Source organism: Grampus griseus (assembly GCF_964374135.1).
Source record: "Grampus griseus genome assembly, chromosome: 2".
NCBI lineage: Eukaryota > Metazoa > Chordata > Mammalia > Artiodactyla > Delphinidae > Grampus > Grampus griseus.
This window is the reverse complement of record NC_139018.1, coordinates 333,695-361,358: the sequence shown is the minus strand read 5'-3', so window position 1 is coordinate 361,358 and position 27,664 is coordinate 333,695. Positions and strand designations below refer to the sequence as shown.

At 56.1% G+C, this 27,664-nt stretch overlaps 1 protein-coding gene and 1 gene segment (V, D, J or C); both read right to left on the bottom strand.

The window, feature by feature from the left end:
* LOC309817915 (immunoglobulin heavy constant gamma 2-like) overlaps positions 1-27,664 on the bottom strand; it is a 91,075-nt gene that overhangs the window by 28,356 nt on the left and 35,055 nt on the right.
* Positions 5,220-27,664, bottom strand: part of LOC309817912 (putative V-set and immunoglobulin domain-containing-like protein IGHV4OR15-8) — a 174,935-nt gene continuing 152,490 nt past the window's right edge. The window contains exons 4-7 of the mRNA XM_082647158.1: positions 6,663-6,956; positions 6,246-6,332; positions 5,774-6,103; positions 5,220-5,689 (exon numbers count right to left, since the gene is read on the bottom strand). Of these exons, the coding sequence (XP_082503284.1) occupies positions 5,355-5,689; positions 5,774-6,103; positions 6,246-6,332; positions 6,663-6,956 (1,046 nt within the window). The 3' untranslated portion in view covers positions 5,220-5,354. The remainder of the gene's footprint in view (positions 5,690-5,773; positions 6,104-6,245; positions 6,333-6,662; positions 6,957-27,664) is intronic.

Here is a 27,664-nt window from a genome sequence, read left to right as displayed (position 1 = left end):
CATGAGGGAGACTGGCTGTGGATTTCCCGAGGGTAGGCGGCGTGTCAACCCAGGGAGACTTCTCAGCGAGCTAGGCGACTGTAAAGAACGCTTTATTGTCGTAACAAAATGAAGACACAGCGAAGAGCATCGACGGGCCCCACGTTCAGAAGGAGAAAAGCCTCCCGAGCTGCGATCACGGGGCCCTTCTCTCCAGTCCGGGAGCAGCTCCACCACACGCGCATGCTGACTGCGCTTTTCCGCAGAGACCGGAGAGCTGGTACTGGGCCCTGAGGCGGGGGCCCGGGGTCCGAGGCTGGCCCTACGCGGGTCGCGTCTCTCACCCCCACCCCGGTGCAGGCGGAGCTCCTGCTGTACGTGCCTCAGGCCTTTGGCTGCAGGATGGGCTGGCCGCGCCTTCTGCCCTCTTTTCCAGCTCAGCCCGCGGGGCACCAGGTCAACAGCGTGCTCCCCGGGAGGCCGGTCTGGCTGGACCTCACCGCCTCCCGCGCTGGGGCTCCTGCAGCGGCCTCGGGTCCAGGCCTTGCTCTGAGCAGCGTCCTCGGTGGAGGTGACCTGAGGGACCGTTAGCGGCACCTGCAGAAGCTCTCCTGCTGGGAGAGGCGGGCGGCTCCCCTCCAGCATCTGGCACAGGCCCTCCTCCCGGGGACCCTGCGTCTGGAGCTCGGCCGGGACAAGACGCAGGGGTCAGGCCCTGTGCAGAGGCCCAGATGCCGGCCTCCTCCTCCTGTTCGAGGGGGACCCCCACGCCGACCCGGGCGTTCCCGGTGGTCCCTGGGGTCCCGGAGGTGTCCTGCGGGGACATCAGCTCAGGTTGGGCATCACCTGCGGTCCCCTCGGGTCTGTGAGTGGGGTGGGGGGCAGGTTGTGGTGGCCACGAGGCCAGAGGCCGGGGGTGCAGGTGAGGGTGCTCGTGAGCTCAGAGGCTGGCGAGGTCAGCGGGCGGAGGAGAGGCCTGGCGCAGGCTGAGCGGCACAGGGGGATAGACGTGGTCCTATAGGTCAGGGGCGGCCCAGGACGCAGCCCGTAGTGAGCGCTAGGCACCCTGTCCGATCATGTTCCTGTAGTCGGGGACAATCGTCCGCTTCAGCTCCACCACCGACGAGAAGATCCACTTCACCTGAGGGGCAGCGGGAGTGAGCGCAGGCTGGAAACCACCCAGGCCGCCCCCTAGGGCCTGTCCCCATTCCCCGGGCCGACGGACAGCGAGGAGTTCCGGGGGGACAGGAGGCCATGATGGGGACAGTGTGGGAGAGTGAGGGACAGGGAGGGACAGTGAGGGACAGTAGGGGACAGTGATGGACAGTGATGGACAGTGAGGGGACAGTGAGGGACAGTGAGGGAGAGTGAGGGCCCGTGAGGGAGAGTGAGGGCCTGTTAGGGACAGTGAGGGACAGTGAGGGGACAGTGGAGAACAGTGAGGGACAGTGAGGGGACAGTGAGGGACAGTGCGGGACAGTGCGGGACAGTGAGGGGACAGTGAGGGCCCATTAGGGACAGTGAGGGACAGTGAGGGACAGTCAGGGAAGGTGAAGGGTCTGTGAGGGGACAGTGAGGGGACTTGAGGGACAGTGAGGGACAGTGTGGGACAGTGAGGGACAGTGAGGGACAGTGAGGGGCAGTGAGACACCGTGAGGGACTATGAGGGGACAGTGAGGGACAGTGAGGGACAGCGAGTGACAGTGAGGGCCCGTGAGGGACAGTGAGGGACAGTGAGGGAGTGTGAGGGACTGTGAGGGGACAGTGAGGGACAGTGAGGGGCAGTGAAGGACAGTGAGGGACTGTGAGGGACAGTGAGGGACAGTGAGGGGACAGTGAGGGCCCATTAGGGACAGTGAGGGACAGTGAGGGACTGTGAGGGGACAGTGAGGGACAGTGAGGGACAGTGCAGGACAGTGAGGGACCGTGAAGGACCGTGAAGGACAGTGAGGGCCCGTGAGGGGCAGTGAAGGACAGTGAGGGACTGTGAGGGGAGTGTGAGGGACAGTGAGGGACTGTGAGGGGACAGTGTGGGACAGTGAGGGACAGTGAGGGACAGTGAGGGCCCGTGAGGGGCAGTGAGGGACCGTGAGGGACTGTGAGGGGACAGTGAGGGACAGTGAGGGACTATGAGGGGACAGTGAGAGACAGTGAGTGACAGTGAGGGCCCGTGAGGGACAGTGAGGGACAGTGAGGGACTGTGAGGGACTGTGAGGGGACAGTGAGGGACAGTGAGGGCCCTTGAGGGACAGTGAGGGACAGTGAGGGCCCTTGAGGGACAGTGAGGGACAGTGAGGGACCATGAGGGACAGTGAGGGACAGTGAGGGACTGTGAGGGACAGTGAGGGACCGTGAGGGGACAGTGAGGGATAGTGAAGGACAGTGAGGGTCTGTGAGGGGACAGTGAGGGACAGTGAGGGATAGTGAAGGACAGTGAGGGATCGTGAGGGACCGTGAGGGACAGTGAAGGACAGTGAGGGGACAGTGAGGGATAGTGAGGGACAGTGAGGGGCCATGACGGACAGTGAGGGACAGTGAGGGACAGTCAGGGAAGGTGAAGGGTCTGTGAGGGGACAGTGAGGGGACTTGAGGGACAGTGAGGGACAGTGTGGGACAGTGAGGGACAGTGAGGGACAGTGAGGGGCAGTGAGACACCGTGAGGGACTATGAGGGGACAGTGAGGGACAGTGAGGGACAGCGAGTGACAGTGAGGGCCCGTGAGGGACAGTGAGGGACAGTGAGGGACTGTGAGGGACTGTGAGGGGACAGTGAGGGACAGTGAGGGCCCGTGACGGACAGTGAGGGACAGTGAGGGCCCTTGAGGGACAGTGAGGGGCAGTGAGGGGCAGTGAGGGCCCATGACGGACAGTGAGGGCCCATGAGGGACAGTGAGGGACAGTGAGGGACTGTGAGGGGACAGTGAGGGACCGTGAGGGACAGTGAGGGGCAGTGAGGGGACAGTGAGGGACAGTGAAGGACAGTGAGGGACTGTGAGGGGACAGTGAGGGACCATGAGGGACCGTGAGGGACAGTGAAGGACAGTGAGGGGACAGTGAGGGATAGTGAGGGACAGTGAGGGGCCATGAGGGACAGTGAGGGACAGTGAGAGACAGTCAGGGAAGGTGAAGGGTCTGTGAAGGGACAGTGAGGGGACTTGAGGGACAGTGAGGGAGAGTGAGGGCCCGTGAGGGAGAGTGAGGGCCCGTTAGGGACAGTGAGGGACAGTGAGGGGACAGTGAAGAACAGTTAGGGACAGTGAGGGCCCGTGGGGGCAGTGAAGGACAGTGAGGGACTGTGAGGAGACAGTGAGGGACAGCGAGGGACTGTGAGGGGACAGTGAGGGACAGTGAAGGACAGTGAGGGGACAGTGAGGGATAGTGAGGGACAGTGAGGGGCCATGAGGGACAGTGAAGGACAGTGAGGGACAGTCAGGGAAGGTGAAGGGTCTGTGAGGGGACTGTGAGGGGACAGTGAGGGACAGTGAGGGCCCGTGACGGACAGTGAGGGCCCGTGACGGACAGTGAGGGACAGTGAGGGCCCTTGAGGGACAGTGAGGGACAGTGAGGGGCAGTGAGGGCCCATGACGGACAGTGAGGGCCCATGAGGGACAGTGAGGGACAGTGAGGGACTGTGAGGGGACAGTGAGGGACCGTGAGGGACAGTGAGGGGCAGTGAGGGGACAGTGAGGGGCAGTGAAGGACAGTGAGGGTCTGTGAGGGGACAGTGAGGGGACTTGAGGGACAGTGAGGGGCCGGGGGCCAGGAGGAGACACAGTGGGGACAGCGAGGGCGCTGCGGGGCCGGCCCGCCCACCTTGAAGAGCGTCACGGTGGCGCTGTAGCACACGCTGAGCAGGAAGAGGGTGATGAAGATGGAGATGGTCGTCCACAGCCCGTCCAGCTCCCCGTCTTGGGCATCAGCACAGGTCTCCTCCTCTAGCAGCAGCTCTGCACAGGGAGGGTGGGGTCAGTGCTGTGCCTGCCCCCGGGGGCAGGGCTGGGCTCATGGGGCCTCGCAGCGCGGCTCCCAGTGCGGCGCGGTGGTGGCGGGATGCCCCGGTGGGCCGGGCCAGAGGCACCTGAGGACAGCCGCTGAGCACCGGCCCCAGCCCCCCATTCCTCCAGCCTGGGCCCCCGTCTCGGCCTGGCCAGTGGGTCCTGCTCCCTCCCCTGTGCTGTGCGCTGAGCTGGGGCGCTTGCGGGGAGGGTGCCCGGACCCCCCGCAGGACAGTGGCTCAGGCCCCGGCCGCCTCTCCCGCTGGGGGCCAGACCCGGAGGGCGGGAGTGTCAGCAGAGCGTGTGGGCTGTGGGCCCTGGCCCAGGGAAGGGGCAGCACAGTGCTGGTCTCTGTCCCGTGGGCGTTGGAGGGTGGGGACCAGCCTGGGGTCTACGGTGAGGGCTCATGAGACCCAGCTCTGTGGTCGGGTGTGCGTCTGTGCGGCTGCCCTGTGGGAGGGCCCGTGTGCAAGGCCCGCGTGTGTGCACGCATGTGGGTGTTGTGGTGGGTGCACTGCACACGTGTGTACGCGGGCAGGTGAGTGCATGTGGATGAAGGCGGTGGTGCGCCGGCTGGTGTGGCTCAGTGGGGGGCTTGTTTTCAATGGCTCTGGGCTCAGTGTCCACGGGTGCGTATGGAGGGTCCCTCCCTGGGCACTCAGGGCTGCTTGCCTCTGCCCCTTGTGGGCACAGGGATGAGTGTCCCCACGAGTGCACAGGCCTGGCCCTGGCAGGGACAAGCAGGGCAGAGCCACCTGGCCTGAGGGGGGGTCCTGATCTCCCGTGCCTGACAGTGCAGCAGGGCCGTCCCCCCACCCCGGGCTGTGTGTGGCCCCCGTGAGGGCAGAGAGCCAGCACGCGGACACTGGAGCCGGGGACAGGAATGTGGGGACGAGGACGGCCAGTGTCCCACAGCTTGGACTGGAACAGGGGCGGGAAGAAGTGGGCACTCATTCTCCTGAGGGTCCCTGGTGGGCTTCTCCCATTCCGGGCACACACTCCAGCCCCAGCAGCTGCGGGGTGGAGGGCGGCCGGAGCAGCTGTCCCCTCCGGGAGGGGCCCTCCCCGGCCTCGGGCAGCCCCCAAGCGGCCTGCGCAGGCCCGCACACTTGGGTCCGGCCCTGAGGGGGTCAGCTCTCCCGCACTGGTGGTGACAAACTGTGACCCAGAGCCGGGCCCCCCCTGCCCCACGCAGGCCCGCGTGCCCCAGGGCTCTGCTCAGAAAGAACCATGACAGCATTGCGGGTCCCAGGGCGGCGCTGGGCGCTTTATTTCATGGCGCCCGGGAGGCATGTACACAGGGCTGGGGCTCAGGCGTCCTCGCTGGACCCTGAGAGCCCAAGGGGAGGGAGGGCTCGCTGGGGCAACAACGCCGTGGGGCTCATTTACCCGAAGACTGGGTGATGGACTTCTGCGTGTTGTGATTGTGTAGAGCCTCGTGCAACACTACACACGTGTAGGTGTCTCCCCGCTGCCAGCTCTTCTTGTCCGCCCTGAGCTTGCTGTACAGGAAGAAGGACCCGTCGGCCTCCAGCTGGGGTGGGGTCGTGCCATAGTTGCCCTCTGGCTCCGGCTGCCCGTTTCTCTGCCACTCCACGTCGATGTCACTCGGGTAGAAGGCGGTGACCATGCAGGTTATGCTGACGCTGACCGAGCTCTTGGCCAGCTCTTCCTGCGCTGGGCCCAGTACGTACACCTGCGGCTCCCGGGGCTGCCCTGTGGGGAGAGGTATGGCTGTTAGCACGATGGTCACTGCTCTTGGCCCCCAGGGACCCTCCTGCGCCCGTCCACCTGACCCACCTTTGGCCTTGGAGATGGTCCTCACGATGGGGGCCGGGAGGCCTTTGTTGTTGACCTTGCACTTGAACTCCTTTCCCTTCAGCCAGTCCTGGTGCTGGATGGGCAGGGCACTGACCACACGGTAGGTGCTGTTGAACTGCTCCTCCCTTGGCTTCGTCTTGGCCGTGCGCACCTCTACATCGTCCACATACCAGGAGAACTGGACATCGGGGTCCTCGTGGCCCACGTCAACCACAACGCAGGTGACCTCGGGAGTTTGGGATATTGTGAGGGTGTCCCTGGGTTTCGGGGGGAAGATGAAGACGGACGGTCCTCCTGGGAGCTCAGGGGCTGGTTGGGGAGACACGGTAGGGAGTCAGCCCCTGGGTAGACCTCCTCTTGGGCACCCATCCATCCCCTTCCCCCAAGCCCCAAGGCCACGCCTGGGCGAGGTCCACCCCCGAGGTGCGTAGGATGAGGCCGGCTGACTTACGTGGACATTTGGGACACTTTTGGCATTCGGGACACTTGTGGCATTCGGGACACTTGGGGCATGTGGTATCTTTGGGGACCTTGAACTCTGCAGAGAACAGACTGGAGGTTACCGGGGTTGGGGACGGCCTGGGGCTGGGCTTAGGGCAGGGGCAGGTTTTGGCAGGTGAGACCTGTGCCCACTCTGTGGCCCCAGGGGCTGGGGGAGGCGTCCAGCCTGTGCCCACCCTGGACCTGGTGGAAATGCCCAGAGGACCCCCTCCCTGAGCCTGGGAGGCCTTCAGGTGAGGGAGAGAGACAGGCCTCCTTGACACCCTGGGCGGGATTCACCATCCCTGGTGTGCGGTCCGTTCAGGTGGGAGGGCTGACCCCGGGCCTGTCTTGTAGTGGACACCCTCCCTGCGGCCCGTCCTCTCACCGATGTGCTTGTCCACCTTGGTGCTGCTGGCCGGGTGGGCTACGTTGCAGGTGAAGGTCTTGCCGGACGGGGTGCTGGCAGGCACGGTCACAGTGCTGCTGAGAGAGTACAGCCCCGAGGACCCTCGGACGGATGGGAAGGTGTGCACGCTGCTGGGTAGGATGCCCGAGTTCCAGGTCACGGTCACTGGCTCAGGGATGTAGCGCGAGACCAGGCAGCCCACGACCACTGTGGAGCCGGTTGTGCTCCCACAGCTGGAATCCAGAGTGTAGACTTCCGGGGCCTTGACGGAGACTGTGAGGGAGGAGGCCGTGTGACTGCCAGGGCCTCACCCCTGCGAGGGTCCAGGCAGGGCATCAGGCGTGCAGGCCTGGGCCATTGCTGAGCCCAGTGACCTTGTGCTTCCAGCGTGTCTGAAGACCAGTGGCCCAGCATGGCTGTCTCCCACACCAGGTCCCTGCGTCTGCAGCTGTGGGCCCCAGACACAGCTGGGGGCCAGTGCTGGGTGACCACTGAGCCCAGGGTCTAACAGATCCCCGGGGTCCCTACCCTCCTGTGGGTGTCTGGCCTGATCAGGCCCTCGGTCTGAGCCCTGACCAGTGGCTACTGCTCCCTGAGCCCACTGCCCTGCTCTGCTCCTGTCCCCTTGTCCTGGCCTGCTCTTTGCCACCCAGGGCCTGTGTGTTCTGGATCACTCTGCCCATTGGCATCCCCGGGAGCCTTGCACTGCCCCTGGCCTTCTCCTCCTGCAGGGTGCTGGCATCCCAAGCCCCATTCCCCGGCTGGACCTGTCCCCTCTGACCCTGCTCTGCGCAGCCCAGGTATGCAGACCCGTCTGAGCCCCTAAAGAGCCCCTCGTTTCCCCTCTGCCAGGTCCACTGCCCTGTCAACCCCACCTCACTTCTGCACATTCACCCCTCCTGTCCCAGCTCCTACAGTCTCCTGGAACAGGGTTGGGACCCTGGGTACAAGAACTGCGGCCCATTGGGTCCCCTCAGGGTCGCCCGTGCCCCTTCAGCCCCAGAGACCTTCCCTCCCATGGTCCTCTCTCCACCCGGCCTTGCCGTCCGCCTGGCCCCTCCCACCAGACCAAAGCACCTTTAGCTCAGGCCCTCGTCCCCTGACCCCAGGGCTCGTGGGCAGCCCCTGCCCTCGCAGCCCCCTGCTGCCCTGCACAACCCCGCCTGCTCCCCTGAGTACTTGGGGTAGCCCCCTGCGCCCGGCCTTACCAGCCCCCTGAGCTCCAGCGGAAAGGCTGCTCTCCTTTTTCAGGGCACTCAGGTTCCCCTCATCTAGATGCTCCCTCACCTGCCTCCACCCCTCATCCTGGCCCCTCAGCTGAGCCCGGGCTTCCTGTCCATCGAGTGTCTAGCCTCTGCCCATCTGAGCTCCGGTTCACCGTCTCAGGCCTGAGTCGTCCCTGCCCTTGTGTCCCTTCTCTCCTGCCCTGGGCCCTCCGCACACCCCAGGGGGGCCCCCAGCCCGCTCTCCTGTAGGACTCCCTGCTCTGCCCCCACTGCCAGCTGCCCTGCGTCCTGCCCTGCCAGTCCCCTAGGCTCAGGTCTCTGGGCTCAGCTCAGGGATGCTGTACCCTCATGTCATCTGCTCAGCTGGCGTCGGACTGCCTACCGTCCCTGGAGCGCTGGGCCCACAGCACCAACGGTCCCTGCACCCTATGACACTTGCCTACTCACCTGCTCACCCCAGTACCTGGTCTGTTGAGGTCCTGGGCAGGTCCCTGTCCTCCCAAACCCCTGCTCACCTGCACAAGCTCTCCCTGCTCCCCTAAGCTCCCAGGGCAGTCCCATCCCCTCCCAGGCTCCTGTTCACCTGCACAAGGCATACCTGCTACCCCAAAGCTCCTGGGGCAGCCCCTTACCCTTCCACCCACCATGCTCAGCTGCAGAAACTCTACCTGCTCCCTCATGCTCTCGGGCAGCCCACTGCCCTCCCAGGCCCAGGCTCACCTGCACAAGCTCTACCTGCTCCCCCAAAGCTCCCGGGCAGCCCCCTGCCCTCCCAGCCCCAGGTCACCTACACTAGCTCTACCTGGTTCCCCAAAGCTCCCGGGCAGCCCCCTGCCCACCCAGTCCCAGGCTCAGCTACACTAGCTCTACCTGGTTCCCCAAAGCTCCCAGGCAGCCCCCTGCCATCCCGGATCCGGGCTCACCTGCAGAAGCTCTCCCTGCTCACCCAAAACTCATGGGCAGCCCCCTGCCCTCCCAGACCCAGGCTCAACTGCATTAGCTCTACCTGCTCCACCAAGGCTCCTGGGAAGCCCCCTACACTCCCAGCCCCAGGTCACCTACACTAGCTCTACCTGCTCCCCCAAAGCTCCCGGGCAGCCCCCTGCCCTCCCAGCCCCAGGTTCACCTACACTAGCTCTACCTGCTCCCCCAAAGCTCTCGGGCAGCCCCCTACCCCCGCAGCCCCAGGCTCACCTACACTAGCTCTACCTGCTCCCCCAAAGCTCCCAGGCAGCCCCCTGCTCTCCCAGCCCCATGCTCACCTGCAGCTCTACCTGTTCCGCCAAAGCTCCAGGGCAGCCCCCTGCCCTCCCAGCCCCAGGCTCACCTACACTAGCTCTACCTGCTCCCCCAATGCTACTAGGAAGCCCCCTACCTTCCCAGCCCCGTACTCACCTGCAGAAGCTCTACCTGCTCCCCAAAAGCTCCCAGGAAGGCCCCTGCACTCCCAGCCCAAGGCTCAGCTACACTAGCTCTACCTGCTCCCCAGAAGCCCTGAGGCAGCCCCTGGCGCCCTGCCCTCCAGCCCCAGGCTCCCCTACACTAGCTCTACCTGCTCCCCCAAAGCTACCGGGCAGCCCCCTGCCCTCCCAGCCCCAGGTCACCTACACTAGCTCTACCTGCTCCCCCAAAGCTCCCGGGCAGCCCCCTGCCCTCCCAGCCCCAGGTCACCTACACTAGCTCTACCTGCTCCCCCAAAGCTCCCGGGCAGCCCCCTGCCCTCCCTGCCCCAGGTTCACCTACACTAGCTCTACCTGCTCCCCCAAAGCTCCCAGGCAGCCCCCTGCCCCCCCAGCCCCAGGTCACCTACACTAGCTCTACCGGCTCCCCCAAAGCTCCCGGGCAGCCCCCTGCCCTCCCTGCCCCAGGTTCACCTACACTAGCTCTACCTGCTCCCCCAAAGCTCCCAGGCAGCCCCCTGCCCTCCCAGCCCCAGGTTCACCTACACTAGCTCTACCTGCTCCCCCAAAGCTCTCGGGCAGCCTCCTACCCCCCCAGCCCCAGGCTCACCTACACTAGCTCTACCTGCTCCCCCAAAGCTCCCGGGAAGCCCCTTGCCCTCCCTGCCCCAGGTTCACCTACACTAGCTCTACCTGCTCCCCCAAAGCTCCCAGGCAGCCCCCTGCCCTCCCAGCCCCAGGTCACCTACACTAGCTCTACCTGCTCCCCCAAAGCTCCCAGGCAGCCCCCTGCCCTCCCTGCCCCAGGTTCACCTACACTAGCTCTACCTGCTCCCCCAAAGCTCCCAGGCAGCCCCCTGCCCCCCCAGCCCCAGGTCACCTACACTAGCTCTACCTGCTCCCCCAAAGCTCCCGGGCAGCCCCCTGCCCTCCCAGCCCCAGGTTCACCTACACTAGCTCTACCTGCTCCCCCAAAGCTCTCGGGCAGCCCCCTACCCCCCCAGCCCCAGGCTCACCTACACTAGCTCTACCTGCTCCCCCAAAGCTCCCGGGCAGCCCCCTGCCCTCCCTGCTCCAGGTTCACCTACACTAGCTCTACCTGCTCCCCCAAAGCTCCCAGGCAGCCCCCTGCCCTCCCAGCCCCAGGTCACCTACACTAGCTCTACCTGCTCCCCAAAAGCTCCCGGGCAGCCCCCTGCCCCCCCAGCCCCAGGTCACCTACACTAGCTCTACCTGCTCCCCCAAAGCTCCCAGGCAGCCCCCTGCCCCCCCAGCCCCAGGTCACCTACACTAGCTCTACCTGCTCCCCCAAAGCTCTCGGGCAGCCCCCTACCCCCGCAGCCCCAGGCTCACCTACACTAGCTCTACCTGCTCCCCCAAAGCTCCCAGGCAGCCCCCTGCTCTCCCAGCCCCATGCTCACCTGCAGAAGCTCTACCTGTTCCGCCAAAGCTCCAGGGCAGCCCCCTGCCCTCCCAGCCCCAGGCTCACCTACACTAGCTCTACCTGCTCCCCCAATGCTACTAGGAAGCCCCCTACCTTCCCAGCCCCGTACTCACCTGCAGAAGCTCTACTTGCTCCCCAAAAGCTCCCAGGAAGGTCCCTGCACTCCCAGCCCAAGGCTCAGCTACATTAGCTCTACCTGCTCCCCAGAAGCCCTGAGGCAGCCCCTGGCGCCCTGCCCTCCAGCCCCAGGCTCCCCTACACTAGCTCTACCTGCTCCCCCAAAGCTCCCGGGCAGCCCCCTGCCCTCCAGCCCCAGGCTCCCCTACACTAGCTCTACCTGCTCCCCCAAAGCTACCGGGCAGCCCCCTGCCCTCCCAGCCCCAGGTCACCTACACTAGCTCTACCTGCTCCCCCAAAGCTCCCAGGCAGCCCCCTGCCCCCCCAGCCCCAGGTTCACCTACACTAGCTCTACCTGCTCCCTCAAAGCTCCCGGGCAGCCCCCTGCCCCCCCAGCCCCAGGTCACCTACACTAGCTCTACCTGCTCCCCCAAAGCTCCCGGGCAGCCCCCTGCCCTCCCTGCCCCAGGTTCACCTACACTAGCTCTACCTGCTCCCCCAAAGCTCCCGGGCAGCCCCCTGCCCTCCCAGCCCCAGGTCACCTACACTAGCTCTACCTGCTCCCCCAAAGCTCCCAGGCAGCCCCCTGCCCTCCCAGCCCCAGGTCACCTACACTAGCTCTACCTGCTCCCCCAAAGCTCCCGGGCAGCCCCCTGCCCTCCCTGCCCCAGGTTCACCTACACTAGCTCTACCTGCTCGCCCAAAGCTCCCAGGCAGCCCCCTGCCTTCCCAGCCCCCTGCTCACCTGCTGCCTCCCTGCCACTTGTCCCTGGAGCTCTGGCCCTCAGCACCCCTGCCCCTCTGGCCCATCCCCAAGCCCTCACCCTAGTGCAGCTTCCCTCCTGCCTCCTTTCGTTCCCAGGGCTGAGCTCTGTTCTCTGGAGTCGCTAGGTGCCCACCCTGTGTTCAACCCCTCTCCCTGGCAGAGCCCCTGTCGCACCGTGGGCCCCTCCCAGAGGAGCTCCTGGCCTTCCGAGCTTCACCCTCTTTTTCCCACCACCCCGGCATCCTGCTCTGGTCGTTTCTCCCTCCAGTTGCCGGGTCACCTGCCCTCTGCCTCCCCGCTCCCGGCCCCCAGCCCCTGCTCCCGGCCCTCAGGCCCTGGCTTCCCCTGCCCCTTTGTAGCCTGTGCAGCTGCGTGCTCAGCCCCTCCCCTGTGCGGCCAGCTCGGGGCACACAGGAGCCCAGGCCAGCCCTGCCTGCTGTGCTCCCGGCGCTCCTGCTGTCCTGGGCCCCGGCCCCAGCCCAGAGCCCACCGCCACCCTGCCTGCCACTGCCCTGAGACTCAAGCCGGCCCCACTGTCCTGGACCGGACCCTCAGCCCCCCGCCATGGGGGGGGCTTTCCTTCCCCTGTGCTAGCCAGCGTCCTCCCTCTGTCCTCGCTCAGAGCCACCTGTCCATCCTGGCCTTGTCTTCAGCCCCAGCCCAGCCCTGTGCCTGCAGCACATCTGGCTGAGCGAAGCCCTGAGGTTCCCGTCCCCCAGCCCATCACGGTCCTCGAAGGCCAAGCAGCCCCACCGAGCTCTGCCGCCCCTGTGTTTCCAGCCCTGTTGGTGTGGACACGCCCCTGCCTGGGCTCCCTAGTCCCTGCCCTGGGCAGCACGTGAGCCCTGGGCAGCCCGCCTTCCCCGTGCCCGCTGGGCTGCTCCCGCCGCTCTGTGGGTCCCCGAGGCCAGTCTTCCCTCCGTGGCTCCATTCCACTGCCTGCCCTGGTCCTCTCAGACCCCACTCACCAAGGCTTGGGTTGCTGGCCTCGCTCCCCTGCAGCCCAGGGCTCCACACCCCCTCCCTGCTCTGGCCCCAGGCACATGTGGCTCTTCAGGGCTGTGCTCTGTGTCTGCAGCCCTGCTTCCTAGGACTGGTAACCAGTTCCTGGAAGTGTGAACTCCTTGTCCACAACCCTGCAAATACTAAGAACAGGACTGAAACCCAGCGGCATGGCTTGCTTCCTGAAGTTCCCTTTTCTTTTGGTGTTTTCTGTCTCAGAGGGCCTGGGGAAGTCCAGATGCCACAGAGATGCATTATTTTGGTGTTTGTGGTGTGGTGAGTGGGGCCCAGGGACCCAGGGGACAGAGTGGGAACCCCGGCCATCACGGCTCCACCCTCCTGAGGGAATATGTCTGCTCGGCCCACAGCACCCTGGGTAATAGGCCCCTCGCCTGAGCCCTCTGGGCCTCTGAACTCTGATGGGCACCACAGCCACCTCCCCCAGCACAGATCCCCAGGACATCCTGCCCGCCTCCGGAGCAGATCCCCAGGGAGTGTCGGTGTGAGGGGGCAGAGCAGAGCAGGGCTGCGCCCTTGACCTTGTGTGAAGTGCTCTACTGCCCCTCTCATGTTCTATTGGAACCAAACACTCAGGCTCTCTGGACAAGCCTCAGAGTTGCCCAATCCTGGGTTTTCTATGCCCGACCCCAGCAGGTTGCATGGTCCGTGTCGGAGTCCTTGGGACGCCTGGTCTCCCAGCGCAGATGGCGGCTCTCAGAAGGGCCTTTGCCGCAAGTGGACTCTCCTGTCAACAGAGTCTGGGTACTCGTATGCTGGGAAGGAGGCCACCGGGCCCTGAAGAATGGTCTTAACTGCTCACAGGCCCTCAGAGGCCAAGAAGGTCACTCACTGCCCCTAGTTTCCTCCTTATTTTACCTTTCCTAATAATTGAAACCTTTTCTTCCTGTTATTGGCCACTCGGTTTTTCCTTACAGTGCAGGACCCACTGCTCACATTTCTTTCTTGTCATTGGTTGCCGAGTGCTCTTCGTATATGAAGGAGTCCTGCCCTGTGTCACATGTGCTCTGCCCCGTTTCCATGGGACTTCAGAGCCCCTTGTGGGTGGGCTTCTCCAGCTCTTTACCCTCAGGAGGAGGCTCAGCCCATGCCCACCACTGTGCTTGGCCAGCCGGCCCTCTCCCTGGTGCCTGTGGCTCCTGCCTGCGCGGCTCCCAGCTTTCTTCTCGAGGACGGTGGCGGCCAGCCCCAGACAGCTATCGCTTATTCATCGGGACATCCGGGCAGGCTGGCGGGATGGGGCCTGAGGACTGGCCTGTCTGCGTGAGCTCAGTGGGTGGACGGCTGGGTGGTGACTGGGGCCCCAGGAGGCTGATGCCGGCCTCCACCCTGGTGCTTGTGCAGCTGTGTTCCTGCGGCCTCCTGCACTGACCACTGAATGAGCCCCTCAGAGTTTGCCCACGGGGATGGGGACTGTTGCCTTTACCTTCATGTGCGGAGGGGCGGTGAGTCTGGGCTGGAGGCCAGTGGCGCAGGCGTGGTGGAGCCTGAACCGGGGTCTCAGTGGGAATTGAAGGACTCTTGAGGCAGAGCCTGGCTGGACACTTGGGACCTTGGGGCCCAGAGCTGCCCTCTGCCCCCTTCCCTCTGGCCCCTTGTCCACGTCCTCGGGGTGGGGAACCTCCTGCTCCCCAGGGACCACAGGCACCTCCCCAAGGTGTGCTCAGGTGGCAAGGGATTCTTTAATGAATTTTACTAGGAAAAGTTAGGAGACAGAGGTTGAACTGATTCCTGTGCTGGGCCCGTCCATCTCCTACCTCACATCGCCCCTGAGATGTGTGGGCCCAAGAAGCCTTTATTGGCAGGATACAGGGCGATGGCCCCTCTTCCGTAGCTTCTTCAGGCTGGTATTGGGCTCATGGACCCTGCCTAACTGGGGCCACAGAACTCTTGCCTGCCTTGTTACTGGGCCCCAGGCTGAGTTCCGCTGCCACCCTGACAGGATCTGTTTCAGGGAGCGGCTGGAATCCCTGCATCCCATCATCTTCACATGGAATTGCCATAATCTAGAGGAGACAAATCTTTCTAAGAGGATAAACAGACATGGGCCAAAGAGGAGAAGAGGAAAGATAGAGGTTCAAGGTCCTATGAGTGGAAGGAACCGAGAGAACAAGGGCCAGGTGAGAGCCACCCCTGGGCTGCCTGCTCCCTGAGTGAGAGGCCTCAGATAAGAAGCCCTGAGTACCTTTTTGGACTTGACCTGTTTGGTTTACCCAAAACCAGCGTTGTTCCTTTAACATGGCGCACATTCCCCCTTGGGCAGCAGCTAGCACGTTGATGGCCTTCTCAGGGGTCACCGTATCTGCAGAGATGTGCTTAGGGATAGGATCTAGCTCCCTCTTCTCATTAGCCTCAGTTAGGGTCAAAATAAGGGGTTGCTCAGGGTCTCCTACTCATAATATGGCCCCAAGGGATCCCAGAAGCTCTCTCCCCGGCAGTGGGCTGGGGCTTTCGGGGACAAGCAGAAAGGCATGCGAGCTCAAAGGCTGTTGAAGCCGGCAAACGAGAGGCCCAGTGAAGTAACGGGTGAGGGGCTTTCCGTCGACACCAGTTACAGTGCAGCTTTTAGAGGAAAGAGGCCAGTGTGAGAAATCAGGACAGAGTAAGAGGCTCCCGTATGGACTAAAAAGTCGATCTTGCTACCTGCCACGTCAAGGACGCCCGGGGCCCCTTGATGGAGATGGACATCTCGTTGGGGGGGCTGCCAGAATCCCCGGGCTGACTCCGTCGTCCAGCATGGCCGTCCCAGGAGCAGGAACCCCCCTTCCCCTTCGGGACCGAGGGCAGTCCCACTCTGCTGACCCGTCTGCTTGCAGACTGGGCATGGCCTGAGGGGCTCCTTCTGGCATTCATGGGCCCAATGGCCAGTCGGCTTGCATTTGAAGCATTCCCCTTTTCTGGTCTTACTTCTGGACTGATGGTTGAACTTTCTTGTGTCCTTTGGGTTCTCCCGAGTTTGCAAAACGTGGCTGACAGCTGGGCTATCAGCTGAGCTTGAGCTCTGACATGCCTCTACTCATGCTGAGTTCCTTCTCCCCCCTCCGGTTGATCTTGATTATTAAATACCCGCAAGACCACCTCTGCGAGCTGGTGCATAGGGGTTTGTGGGCCTAACTGTGACTTTTGGGGTTTTGCCTGATATCAGGGGCAGGCTGGCTGATGAAATGTTGTCCCAGCAGGGATTGCCCCTCAGGAGTGAAGGGGCCTCTGTTAGTAAACTTTCCAAACACCTCCACAAGGCATCATGAAGAGCTGCGTTTTCTTCTTTCTCTTGGGTCACTTCCTTGACCTTTCCATGGCTGACTGGCTTCCTAAAGTACTTTCTCTTTCCTTCTAATAGGCATTGGACCATCGTGACCTGACAGGTCACCCAGAGGGAGCGGCCAGAAATTTAAGAACGCGCGCGCGTGCACACGGAGCTCAGGGTAAGTCCCGGCAGGAAGGTTGGCGCTGTTCCAGACAGGTGACAAGACAGAGGAAGGGGACTTTGAGCTCCTGGGCCCGGGTACGTGGGAAGGCAGATGCGGGTGTGGGGAGGCATGAGTCGGGCTTAACCTGAACACCCTCCAGTGGTGACGGGCTGATAAGGGCCTGCTGCGCCCTGAGGAATCGCCCTGCCCCTCCCGGTGGAAGGTGGGAGGCGAGGGTTTTTCTTGTTTGCTTTTTAACTTGCCCATGGCTCAGAATAATTCTTACCTCAGAGGGGCACATCTGGGGCTCCCCACGTTCGGCCCACACCCGTGTCAGCAAGCACTCCCCCCACTGCGTCCTTCTCGACTGCTCTCAATCCACTAAGCGTGGGTGGGCGCCGGCTCCTGGGGCTCCCGCTGGGCCGCACCCAGAGTCTTGAGAATCAGAAAACCCCGTCCCCGCCCCATCCCTGTAGAGTCTGACGACCAGGGTGCTGTTAGCACCCCGTTGGGCCGGCCCCTCCGCCCGTCACGTGGATGCGGCCGAGGCAGAGTTAGGCCTGGTTCCCCGACCCCCGCTGCACCCCGCCTCCCACGATGGGGCAGCGGCCCCCGCGGCAGAGTCCACCCTGGGCTGAGACCCGCCAGGACACGCAAGCAGGCTGCTTGGTGGGCGATGGCAGCCGCACGGTGGGTGGGCTCTGTCCTGGAGCAGCGAGGCTGCTGAGTCCGCGGTGGGACCCGTAGACGTGCAGGCGCGAGCAGGGCGGTTGCGCATTTACAGAAGGAGACTCGGCGCTTGTGTTCTTGCGCGCCCAGCGGCAGCAGCTGCAGGTGGAATGGGCCAAAGGTTGGCCAGATGCTGCTGCCTGGGTCTTGCTCCCCCGGCTCCCTGGGGGTGGGGGCTCTCTCCTGGTGCAGAGGGGGCCCGCAGCTCACTGGGAAGGAAGGTGTGGGCGTGGGAGGGGCTCCCGAGGACTGAAGGAGCAGTGGCCGGGGGAGGTTCCGGGAGAGAATGTGGGTTAACCCCTCCCTGGGGGCTCACAGACGGCTCTGCACGCTGAGGTTTGTTGTCTGGTGACTTCAGAGCACTCGCCATCGCCTGGTGGAGGCTCCCGCCCAGCTAACTGAGCTGGAATTTGTCAGGCGTGTCACTGTTGTTAGGACAGTGGCTCCGCGATGTGTGAGCCCTTCCCCAAGACGGCGCAGCTGCCGTGAAGACTGTGACACGTGTCGCGGTGCAGGACCAGCGGTGACCAGGAGGAGAACGCAGCCCCTTGGCTGTGACCTTTGTGTCTGGGCGTGGGCGTGGGGCGTTGATTGGTCCCCTTCCTCTGCCTCAAGCGTGGAAGGTTGCCACATTCCTCCCGACGGCGGGACTCACCTTCACAGCCGAGCCAAGTGCAAGAGCCCCGGTAACACAGTATTCTTTCCTAGAGAAAGAATCCTAGAGAAAGAATTCTTTCCGAGGGGGAGTCTCTACATTTTGTCTCTAAAGGTGGAGAAGGGCTCCGGCTGCCCATAGCAGGACCACATGGAGGCCACCTTCTCGAGAAGCTCGTGTGCCTGGTGGGCACCCACTGCAGATTACAAGTGCCCGCCCCACTTTTCAGCAGGTTTGTGACACCCATCGTCCTTCATATCCAAGATGCAGTGCCTTGCACGGTGCTCTATTACTTTACGCACCATTTAGAAAGAAAAATGCCGCCAGGGAACAGAACGGACCCAATGCTTAGAACTTAGCATTCTCACATTGTACGTATGGAAACATGGCCTTTAGACTTAATCAGGCATTGGTGCTGGGCTCTCCATCTGGCTTTCCAGTGCAACTTTGACCCCCTCTTCAGGACTGCTGCTAAGTGCATTGGACCTGCCCTCCCATCCTCTCTGGAGTCAGTTGGTTCCTTTGGGTTGGAAGAAAACTCCATTGTGTCTCAGGACATATTAGTCTCCAGGGAAACAGAATCAATAGGATGCACCTATGTCTGTACCTGTGTCTGTCTCTGTCTCTGTCTCATCTGTATCTAGAAGGAGATTTACTATAAGGCCGTGGCTCACACGATGGTAATCCACAATGTGCAGGGCGGCCCTCAGGCTGGAGACCCAGGGGAGCTGACGTGGAGAGCTCAGATCTGAGGGCCGTCTGCTTTGGCTTGCTGAGAGAGGATGTCTGGAGGGAAAGGTTTTTGAGATCCCACATGTCTGAGAATGTCTTTATTCTACCCTTACATTTTATTATCAGTTTGGGTGCAGAATTCTGTTAGAAATAATTTTTCTTCGCATAGCTTAGGCCATCTGATTGCACGTCCCCCTCAGCGACAGAACATTCTAGAATCACCTAAGGAGCTCAGGTAAGGGGTGACCTCTCCCCACCCCGGTCCACCTCCAAGTGCTGGACTGGAGCAAAGGTAATTTGATGGAGAAGGGGTAGTCTTTTCAACAGATGGTGCTGAAACATCTGGATGTCCACATGCACAAAATGAACCTAAGTGTAAACTTAACAGCAGTCATAAAATTAACTCATTGACCAAAATATAAAACGTAAAACTATGGAACTTCTAGAAAATAGCAGAAAATCTAGGTGATCATGGTGATGGCAATGAGATTTTAGATACAACACCAAAAGCACACTTCATGAAAAAGAAAAATTCATTAGCTGAACTTACTTAAAATGAAAAGTGTCTGCCTGTGAAAGACACTGTCAAGAGAATGAAAACACAAGCCACAGATGTCTAGAAACATGCAAAACACGTAGCTGAGTCCAAAATGTGCAGAGCACTGTTAAAATCCAACAGTGAGGAAACAAACAACCCAATTTAAACATGAGCAAAAGATCTGAGCAGACCTCTCACCGCAGGAGACTTACAGACACAGATAAGTACATGACAAGATGCTCCATATCACATGTCATTAGAGACTGCGAATTTAAACAGCAGTGACATACCACTACACAGCTTTAAAATGGTGGAAATCTGGAAACAAGGAACAAACATCCTGACAGTTCCAAACGCTGGAGAGGAGGTGGAGCCGCGGGAACGCTCACCCACTCTTGGTGGAGCGCAGCATGGCGCAGCCAGTTTGGAGGCCAGTTTGGCAGTTTCTTAAAAATCTACACATAATCTTACCATACAAACCGACAACTGCACTGCTAGATATTCATCCAAATGGCTGAAAACTTATGTCCTCCTCAAAACCTGCACACAGATGTTTATAGTTGATAAATGTTTATAGATGCTGTGCTCATAATTGCCCAAACTTGGAAGCAACCAAGATGTCCCTCAGTAGGTGAGTTGGATTAATAGTGTGGTACATCCAGACAATGGGATAGTATTTTGCAATAAAGAGAAATGAGCTATCTGTTTCTGTTGAATGGATCCTTTCATCATTGTATAATGTCCTTCTTAGTCTGTGACTGTTTTTGACTTTAGAGTCTGTTTTGTCTAAATGTGCCCGTCCCAGCCTTCTTTTGTTTACCATTTTCACGGAACACTGTTTTCCATCCCTTCACTTTCAGCCCATGTGTGTGTTTAAATCTAAAGTGAGTCTCTTGTGGACAGCACATAGCTGGGTCTTGTTTTTCCTCCATTCAGCCACCCTAAAGCTTTTGACTGGATAATTTAACCATTTACTTTTAAAGTAACTATTGGTAGGAAAATGCCTACTATCACCATTTTGTTAATAGTTTTCTCTCTGTCTTGTAGTTATTTTGTTCCTCTTTTTCTTTCTTGTTCCCTTACTTTGTGTTTCATTGATTTTTTTTTTTTTTTGGGCTGCATCACACTGCATGCAGGATCTTAGTTCCCTGACCAGGGATTGAACCTGCGCCCCCTGCACTGGAAGCAGGGAGTCTTAACCACTGGACTGCCAGGGAAGTCCCTGTGTTTCATTGATTTTTTTTTGTGGTGATAGTTTTTGATTCCTTTGCTGTTCAATGGGTATAAAGTTTCAGAAATGCAAAATGAGTTAAGTTCTAGGATCTGCTATACGATATAGTACCTGAGGTAACAACACTGCACTGTGCACCTCAACATTTTTTAGAGAGAAGATCTCATGTTAAGTGTTCTACACACACACACACACACACACACACACCCCTCCAAAACAATAAACCCAAAGGCACAAGGAAACTTTTAGAGGTAATGGATATGTCTGTTACCTTGATTGTAGTGATGGTTTCATAGGTGTATGCATGTGTCCAAACTCATGTATACATTAAATACATGCAGGTATTTTATATATCAATTATACCTCCATAAAGCTGTTAAAAAAGAAGTTAATAAAAAATAAATACGCTATCAAGCCACAAAAACACATGGAGGAATCTTAAATGCATATTGCTAAGTAAAAGAAGCCAATTGGAGAAGGCTACATGCTGTGTGATTCTAACTGTATGATTTTCAGAAAGGCACCTCTATACAGACAGAAGAAAGATCATTGGTAGCCAGGCACTTGCAGGGGAGGGGTGAGGAATGAATAGGTGAAGTACAGGGGATCATCAGGGCAGTAAAATTATACTGTATGATGCTGAATTTGTGGCTACATGGTCTGCAGCTTAAACAGCATATCTGACCAAGGCAGTTCCATGGACAGTAGTCTGGGGGCCTCTGGATGCAAATGACATTGTGCATTTGTCAAAACTCATAGAGTTGTACACATAAAGTAACTACTGTAACACCATAATGTTAACTATAGACTTCAGTTAATAATAATATATTAATATATTAATATTGGTTCATCATTTATAACAAATAGAGCACACTGATTCAACATATTAATAATAGGTGAGACTGTGGGTGTATGTGGGGTGCACTGGAGTATAGGGAACTCTGTATTTCCTGCTCAATTTATCTGTTAACCTAAAACTATTCTAAAAGAACAAAGTCTGTTTTTTAAAAAATATCATTATGCTGTGCAGAAAAGCAAAAGCAGAACCATGGACAGTGGCGTAAACAGACGGCCGGAACAAGTCAGCACCACGGACAGCAGCCTCGAAGGCCTTGGGTACAAACATGGCACAGCCATCGTCTGATGTGGAAAATGCAGCATCGTGCACAGCAAAGTAGCCTTATGTGAGGTAGTTTCAGATTAAGAAAGCATTCTGGACCATCGTCCCATGACCTCATGTGTCTTAGGGCGTAAACCATGTCCATTTTTGTAACCTGACGGCCCAAGTTCTTGGAGTCATGCATGCATGGACCATGAGAAGAACAGATTGATCCTGAGTAGGGTAGGCGGAATTCTAAGATGGTTCCTTATTCTGATGTGAAATTTGTATCTATATATAAATATATTAATATAAATATATTTAAGTTAAAGTATAGTTGATTCTCCCAAGTTCAGTTAACATTCTTATGACTAATGCTTTGAATTCTTTGGTACATTGTTTATTTGTTTCATTAGCTGTTTTTTTAGGGGTTTTCTCTTGCTCTTTCAATTGAGACCAGTTACTCTGTCTTTTAATTTTGCTTAACTTTCTCTGTATCTATGAGATTAGGTGAAGCAGTCACCTATCCTGGTCTGGAAGGGGTGTCCTTGTGTGGGAGTGTCCCTATGCGGTCTGTGTGTGCCCAGAGCCTTTGGTGGGAGAGCTGGCTCTGATGTGAGCACCGGTCATATCTGCCCCCAGGGTGTGCTGGCAGCTACCACCTTGGTAGGTGGTGAGGCTGGAGATGGAGGGGCTGGAGCCCAAGCCAAGTGTGAGCCAGAGCTTCTCCTTTATTCAGGGGTCATCAACCCCCTACTGGGGAAGGGTCAGGTCTCAAGTTGCTGGGGCAGAAGCCCTGAGGGTCGGGTCTGATCTGGTTCTGGTCCCTCTAAGGGCGCACTCTCCCCCCTCCCAGCAATGGCAACTTCACCTCGAGGAGAGCAGAGCTGGAACAAGAGGGGCCAGAGTGGGTGCCCGTTGTGGGCCAGGGTGTGCGCTGGGACAGCCCTTGCACCCCAGCAGACCCGACACAGCTCCCAGTCCACCACCTCCACAAGTGCGAGCAGTGGCCGTTCTCAGCCCGTTCAGATGCGGAGCCGGCCCTGTCCCCCCAACCTCACGCCCTCCTTGGCAACAGCAGCCTTTGCCCTAGTGGGGAGCTGCGCCAAAGCAAGAGAGGCTGGAGCATGTGCCCAGTGCGGGCGGGGCCTGCAGTGGGGCTGTCGCTGGAAACTGGCCAGAGCCCTGGATGTTTCCAGTCTCCTCCCTCCACCTTGTTCCCAGGAGTAAGCAGGTGTGTGCGTGCTCTGCATGAGCAGAGTCTAGGCTTCTTACAGCCCTCCTCTTAGTCCCACTGGTTTTCAAACCAGCTAAGGGGACTCATATTCCTGGTGGTGGACCCCAGGGCTGGGGAGCCCAACATGTGGCTTGAAGTGCTCACTCCCCAGGGAGGGTCTCCAAGACTGTACAAGCCTCCGCCTCTTCTGTGTCCCTCTAAGGAGTGGTTCCCGACCCCGTCGCTCCTCTTCCTTTCCTACCTGACTCCGTGTGGACCTTCCTTGCAGCCTTGGTTATACATCCCGCCAGCCTCCAGTGAGTCTTCAGTGAGAACTGCTCTACACGTACATGTGACTTTGATGTGCTCGTGGTGGGAGGGGAGCTTAGGGTCCTCCTACCCCACCATCTCCATCTCCTCCTCCCTTAACCAATTCTTTTCTTTTTTCCACCCTCCCACTCCCCTACCATCTGACATAAGATGTGTTAGTGGTGATTTACTGTATCACAGTGTATAAGATGCAGGATACCCAAAGTTGAGTGTTATTCATCAAGAAGAGAAATGAACATCCCCCAAAGATATTTAAACTGATATGTTGGACTTCATCTCCTCTTTCTGGAGGCAAGTTTTAAGTCGAATGCGAGATAATTTCACTGGATTAGGTGGAAGATAATATTGCTTTTTCTTTTTCTAATTTGGAAACTAAAAGTGGTCCAAAGTGGTTGACAAGGAGTGGTTTGTGGTGGTTTTGGTCTGTGTCAAGTTTCTAAGATCTAACTGGATTTCTTAGACTTCCCTTCCCTGTGTGTCCCCCTAGATTAGGGTTGGTCTTAAAAAGTTTACAGTTTTTGGAAAGCAAGCATGAAGCAGCAGTCCTGGAAGGCTGGTGCAGAGCCCCAGTGCAGCCAAGGCCCATGCGTCTTGTCACTGACCTGCACACTCACTTTGTTAGTGTGGAGAAGCTGCTTCTGCAGCCCCGCAGATACCCTTCAGGTTGTCTGAGTCCTGGGCCAGGCAGAAGTGCAGCTCCATCCTGAGGGTCACAGGTGTGAGAGAGACACAGGCTCCAGATTTTCCTGAAGGGTTTCAGTTTCTTTATGGGTTAGTTTTCTCTTGCTTTCCTCTACTTAAAATTTTAAAAAAAACAAACTGTCATAAAATACGCATAGCAAAATTTACCCTGTTAAAACCTATGTACAGTTCAACGTGTACAATGATGTTAAATTCATTCATAATATTGTGCAACCATCCCCATCATCCATCCCCATCACTATTTTCATCTTGTAAAACCAAAATTCTATCCCCATTAAACAATAATCCCCTATTCTCCCCCCACCTCCCACCTGGTAACCACTGTTCCACTTTCTCTTTCTGTGAATTAGACAACTCTAAGTACCTAAATATAAGTGGAATCATACAGTATTTATCTTTTTGTGACTAATATTTCACTTAGCATAATGTCATCAAGGTTCATCCAAGTTGTAATGTATGTCACAATTTCTTTCCTTTTTAAGGGGGATAATATTCTATTGTATGTATATACCACATTTTGCTTATCCATTCATTCATCCATGGACATTTAAGTTGCTTCCACATTTTAGCTATTGTGAATAATGTTGCTGTGAACATGGGTATAAAAGTATCTCTTCAAGACCCTGCTTTCAATTCTTTTGGGTATATACCCAGAAGTGAAATTGCTGGATCATATGTAGTTCTTTTTTAAATTTTTTGAGGAACTTCCAAGCTGTTTTGCACAGCAGCTATGCCATTTTACATTCTCACCAACAGTGCACAAGGGTTCCAGTTTCTCCATATCCTTGCCAACATTTGTTATTTTCTGTTTTTTAAAAAATCATAGCTGTTCTAATAGCTATGTGTGTGTGTGTGAGGTGGTATCACATTGTTGTTTGGATTTGCATTTCTCTAATGATTTGTGATACTGAGCACCTTTCCATGTGCTTGTTGGCCATTTATATATTTCCTTTGGAGAAATGTTAATTCAAGTCCTTTGCCCATTTTTGCATCAGGTTAGTTATTTCTTTGTTGTTGAATTTTAGGAGTTCTCTGTATATTCTGGGTATTAATTCCTTATCAGGAATTTGCAAATGTTTTCTCCTATTCTATGGGCTGCCTTTTTTTTTTTTTTTTTTTTTTTTTTTACGGTGTGCGGGCCTCTCACTGTTGTGGCCTCTCCCATTGTGGAGCACAGGCTCCAGACGCTCAGGCTCAGCGGCCATGGCGCACGGGCCAAGCCGCTCCGCGGCATGTGGGATCTTCCCGGACCGGGGCACGAACCCTTGTCCCCTGCATCAGCAGGTGGACTCTCAACTACTGCGCCACCAGGGAAGCCCTGGGCTGCCTTTTTATTCTGTGGATAGTGTCTTTTTTTATTTTAACATCTTTATTGGAGTATAATTGCTTTACAATTTTGTGTTAGTTTCTGCTTTATAAAAAAGTGAATCAGCTATATGTATACATATGGGGATAGTGTCTTTTGATGCATGAAATTCAAAAATTTTCATGAAGTCTAATTTGTCTCTTCTTTACTTTTGTTGCCTATACTTTTTTTTTTTTTTTTTGGTACGCGGGCCTCCCACTGCTGTGGTCTCTCTTGTTGCAGAGCACAGGCTCCGGACGCGCAGGCTCAGTGGCCATGGCTCACGGGCCCAGCTGCTCCGTGGCATGTGGGATCCTCCTGGACCGGGGCACGAACCTGTGTCCCCTGCATCGGCAGGCGGACTCTCAATGACTGAGCCACCAGGGAAGCCCTGTTACCTATACTTTTGGTGTCATATCCAAGAAATCACTGTCAATTTTAATGTTGTGAAGCTTTTGCCCTATGTTTTCCTCTAAGAGTTTTATAGTTTAAAGTCCTACATTTAAGTCTGATCCATTTTCAGTTAGTTTTTGTACACAGTATTAGACAAGGTCCAACTTCATTCTCTTGCATGTGAATATCCAGTTTCCCAGTACCATTTGTTGAAAAGATTGCCTTTTCCCAATTGTATGCTCTTGGCACCCTTGTCAACAATCATTAGGTCATATATGTGAGGGTATATTTCTGGACCATATTTTAGTCCATTGGGCTGTGTCTGTCTTTATGCCAGTACCAAACTGGTTTGATTACTGTAGCTTTGTAGTAAGTTTTGAAATTAGGAAGTGTGAGTCCTAAAACTTTGTCCTTATTTTTCATGATCATTCTCATCATTTGGGGGTCCTTTGAGATTCCGTATAGATTTTAGGATGGGTTTAAAAAAATTTTCTGAAAAAAATGTAATTGGGATATTTTAAAACAACTTTATTGGAGTATAATTGTTTTACAATGGTGTGTTAGTTTCTGCTTTATAACAAAGTGAATCAGCTATACATATACATATATCCCAATATCTCCACCCTCTTGGTCTCCCTCTCACCCCTCCCTATCCCACCCCTCTAGGTGGTCACAGAGCACCCAGCTGATCTCCCTGTGCCATGCAGCTGCTTCCCATTAGCTATCTCTTTTACATTTGGTAGTATATATAAGTCCATGCCATTCTCTCATTTCATCCCAGTGTAGCCTTCCCCCTCTCCGTGTCCTTAAGTCCATTCTCTACATCTGTGTCTCTATTCCTGTCCTGCCCCTAGGTTCTTCAGAATTTTTTTTTTTAAGATTCCATATATATGTGTTAGCATACAGTATTTGTTTTTCTCTTTCTGATTTACTTCACTCTGTATGACAGTCTCTAGGTCTATCCACCTCACTACAGATAACTCAATTTTATTTCTTTTTATGGCTGAGTAATATTCCATTGTATATATGTGCCACATCTTCTTTATCCACTCATCTGTCAATGGACACTTAGGTTGCTTCCATGTCCTGGCTATTGTAAATAGTGCTGCCATGAACATTGTGGTACATGACTCTTTTGGAATTATGGTTTTCTCAGGGTATATGCCCAGTAGTGCGATTGCTGGGTCATATGGTAGTTCTATTTTAAGTTTTTTAAGGAACCTCCAAACTGTTCTCCATAGTGGCTGTACCAATTTACATTCCAACCAACAGTGCAAGAAGGTTCCCTTTTCTCCACACCCTCTCCAGCATTTATTGTTTGCAGATTTTTAGAGGATGGTCATTCTGACTGGTGTGAGGTGATACCTCATTGTAGTTTTGATTTACATTTCTCTAATGATTAGTGATGCTGAGCATATTTTCACGTGTTTGTCAGCAATCTGTATATCTTCTTAGGAGAAATGTCTATTTAGGTCTTCTGCCCATTTTTGGATTGGGTTGAGTTTTTTTTTATATTGAGCTGCATGAGCTGCTTGTATATTTTAGAGATTAATCCTTTGTCAGTTGCTTCATTTGCAAATATTTTCTCCCATTCTGAAGGTTGTCTTTTCACCTTGTTTTTGGGTTCCTTTGCTGTGCAAAAGCTTTTAAGTTTCATTAGGTCCCATTTGTTTATTTTTGTTTTTATTTCCATTTCTCTAGGAGGTGGGTCAAAAAGGATCTTGCTGTGATTTATGCCATAGAGTGTTCTGCCTATGTTTTCCTCTAAGAATTTCATGGTGTCCGGCCTTACATTTAGGTCTTTAATCCACTTTGAGTTTATTTTTGTGTATGGTGTTAGGGAGTGTTCTAATTTCATTCTTTTACATGTAGCTGTCCAGTTTTCCCAGCACCATTTATTGAAGAGGCTGTCTTTTCTCCACTATATATTCTTGCCTCCTTTATCAAAGATAAGGTGACCATATGTGCATGGGTTTATCTCTGGGATTTCTATCCTGTTCCATTCATCTATATTTCTGTTTCTGTGCCAGTACTATACTGTCTTGATTAATGTAGCTTTGTAGTATAGTCTGAAGTCAGGGAGCCTGATTCCTCCAACTCCGTTTTTCTTTCTCAAGATTGCTTTGGCTATTCGGGGTCTTCTGTGTTTCCATACAAATTGTGAAATTTTTTGTTCTAGTGCTGTGAAAAATGCCAGTGGTAGTTTGACAGGGATTGCATTGAATCTGTAGATTGCTTTGGATAGTAGAGTCATTTTCACAATGTTGATTCTTCCAATCGAAGAACATGGTATATCTCTCCATCTGTTTGTATCATCTTTAATTTCTTTCATCAGTGTCTTATAATTTTCTGCATACAGGTCTTTTGTCTCCTTAGGTAGGTTTATTCCTAGATATTTTGTTCTTTTTGTTGCAATGGTAAATGAGAGTGTTTTCTTAATTTCAGTTTCAGATTTTTCATCATTACTGTATAGAAATGCAAGAGATTTCTGTGCATTAATTTTGTACCCTGTTACTTTACCAAATTCATTGATTAGCTCTTGTAGTTTTCTGGTAGCATCTTTAGGATTCTCTATGAATAGTATCATGTCATCTGCAAACAGTGACAGCTTTACTTCTTTTCCGATTT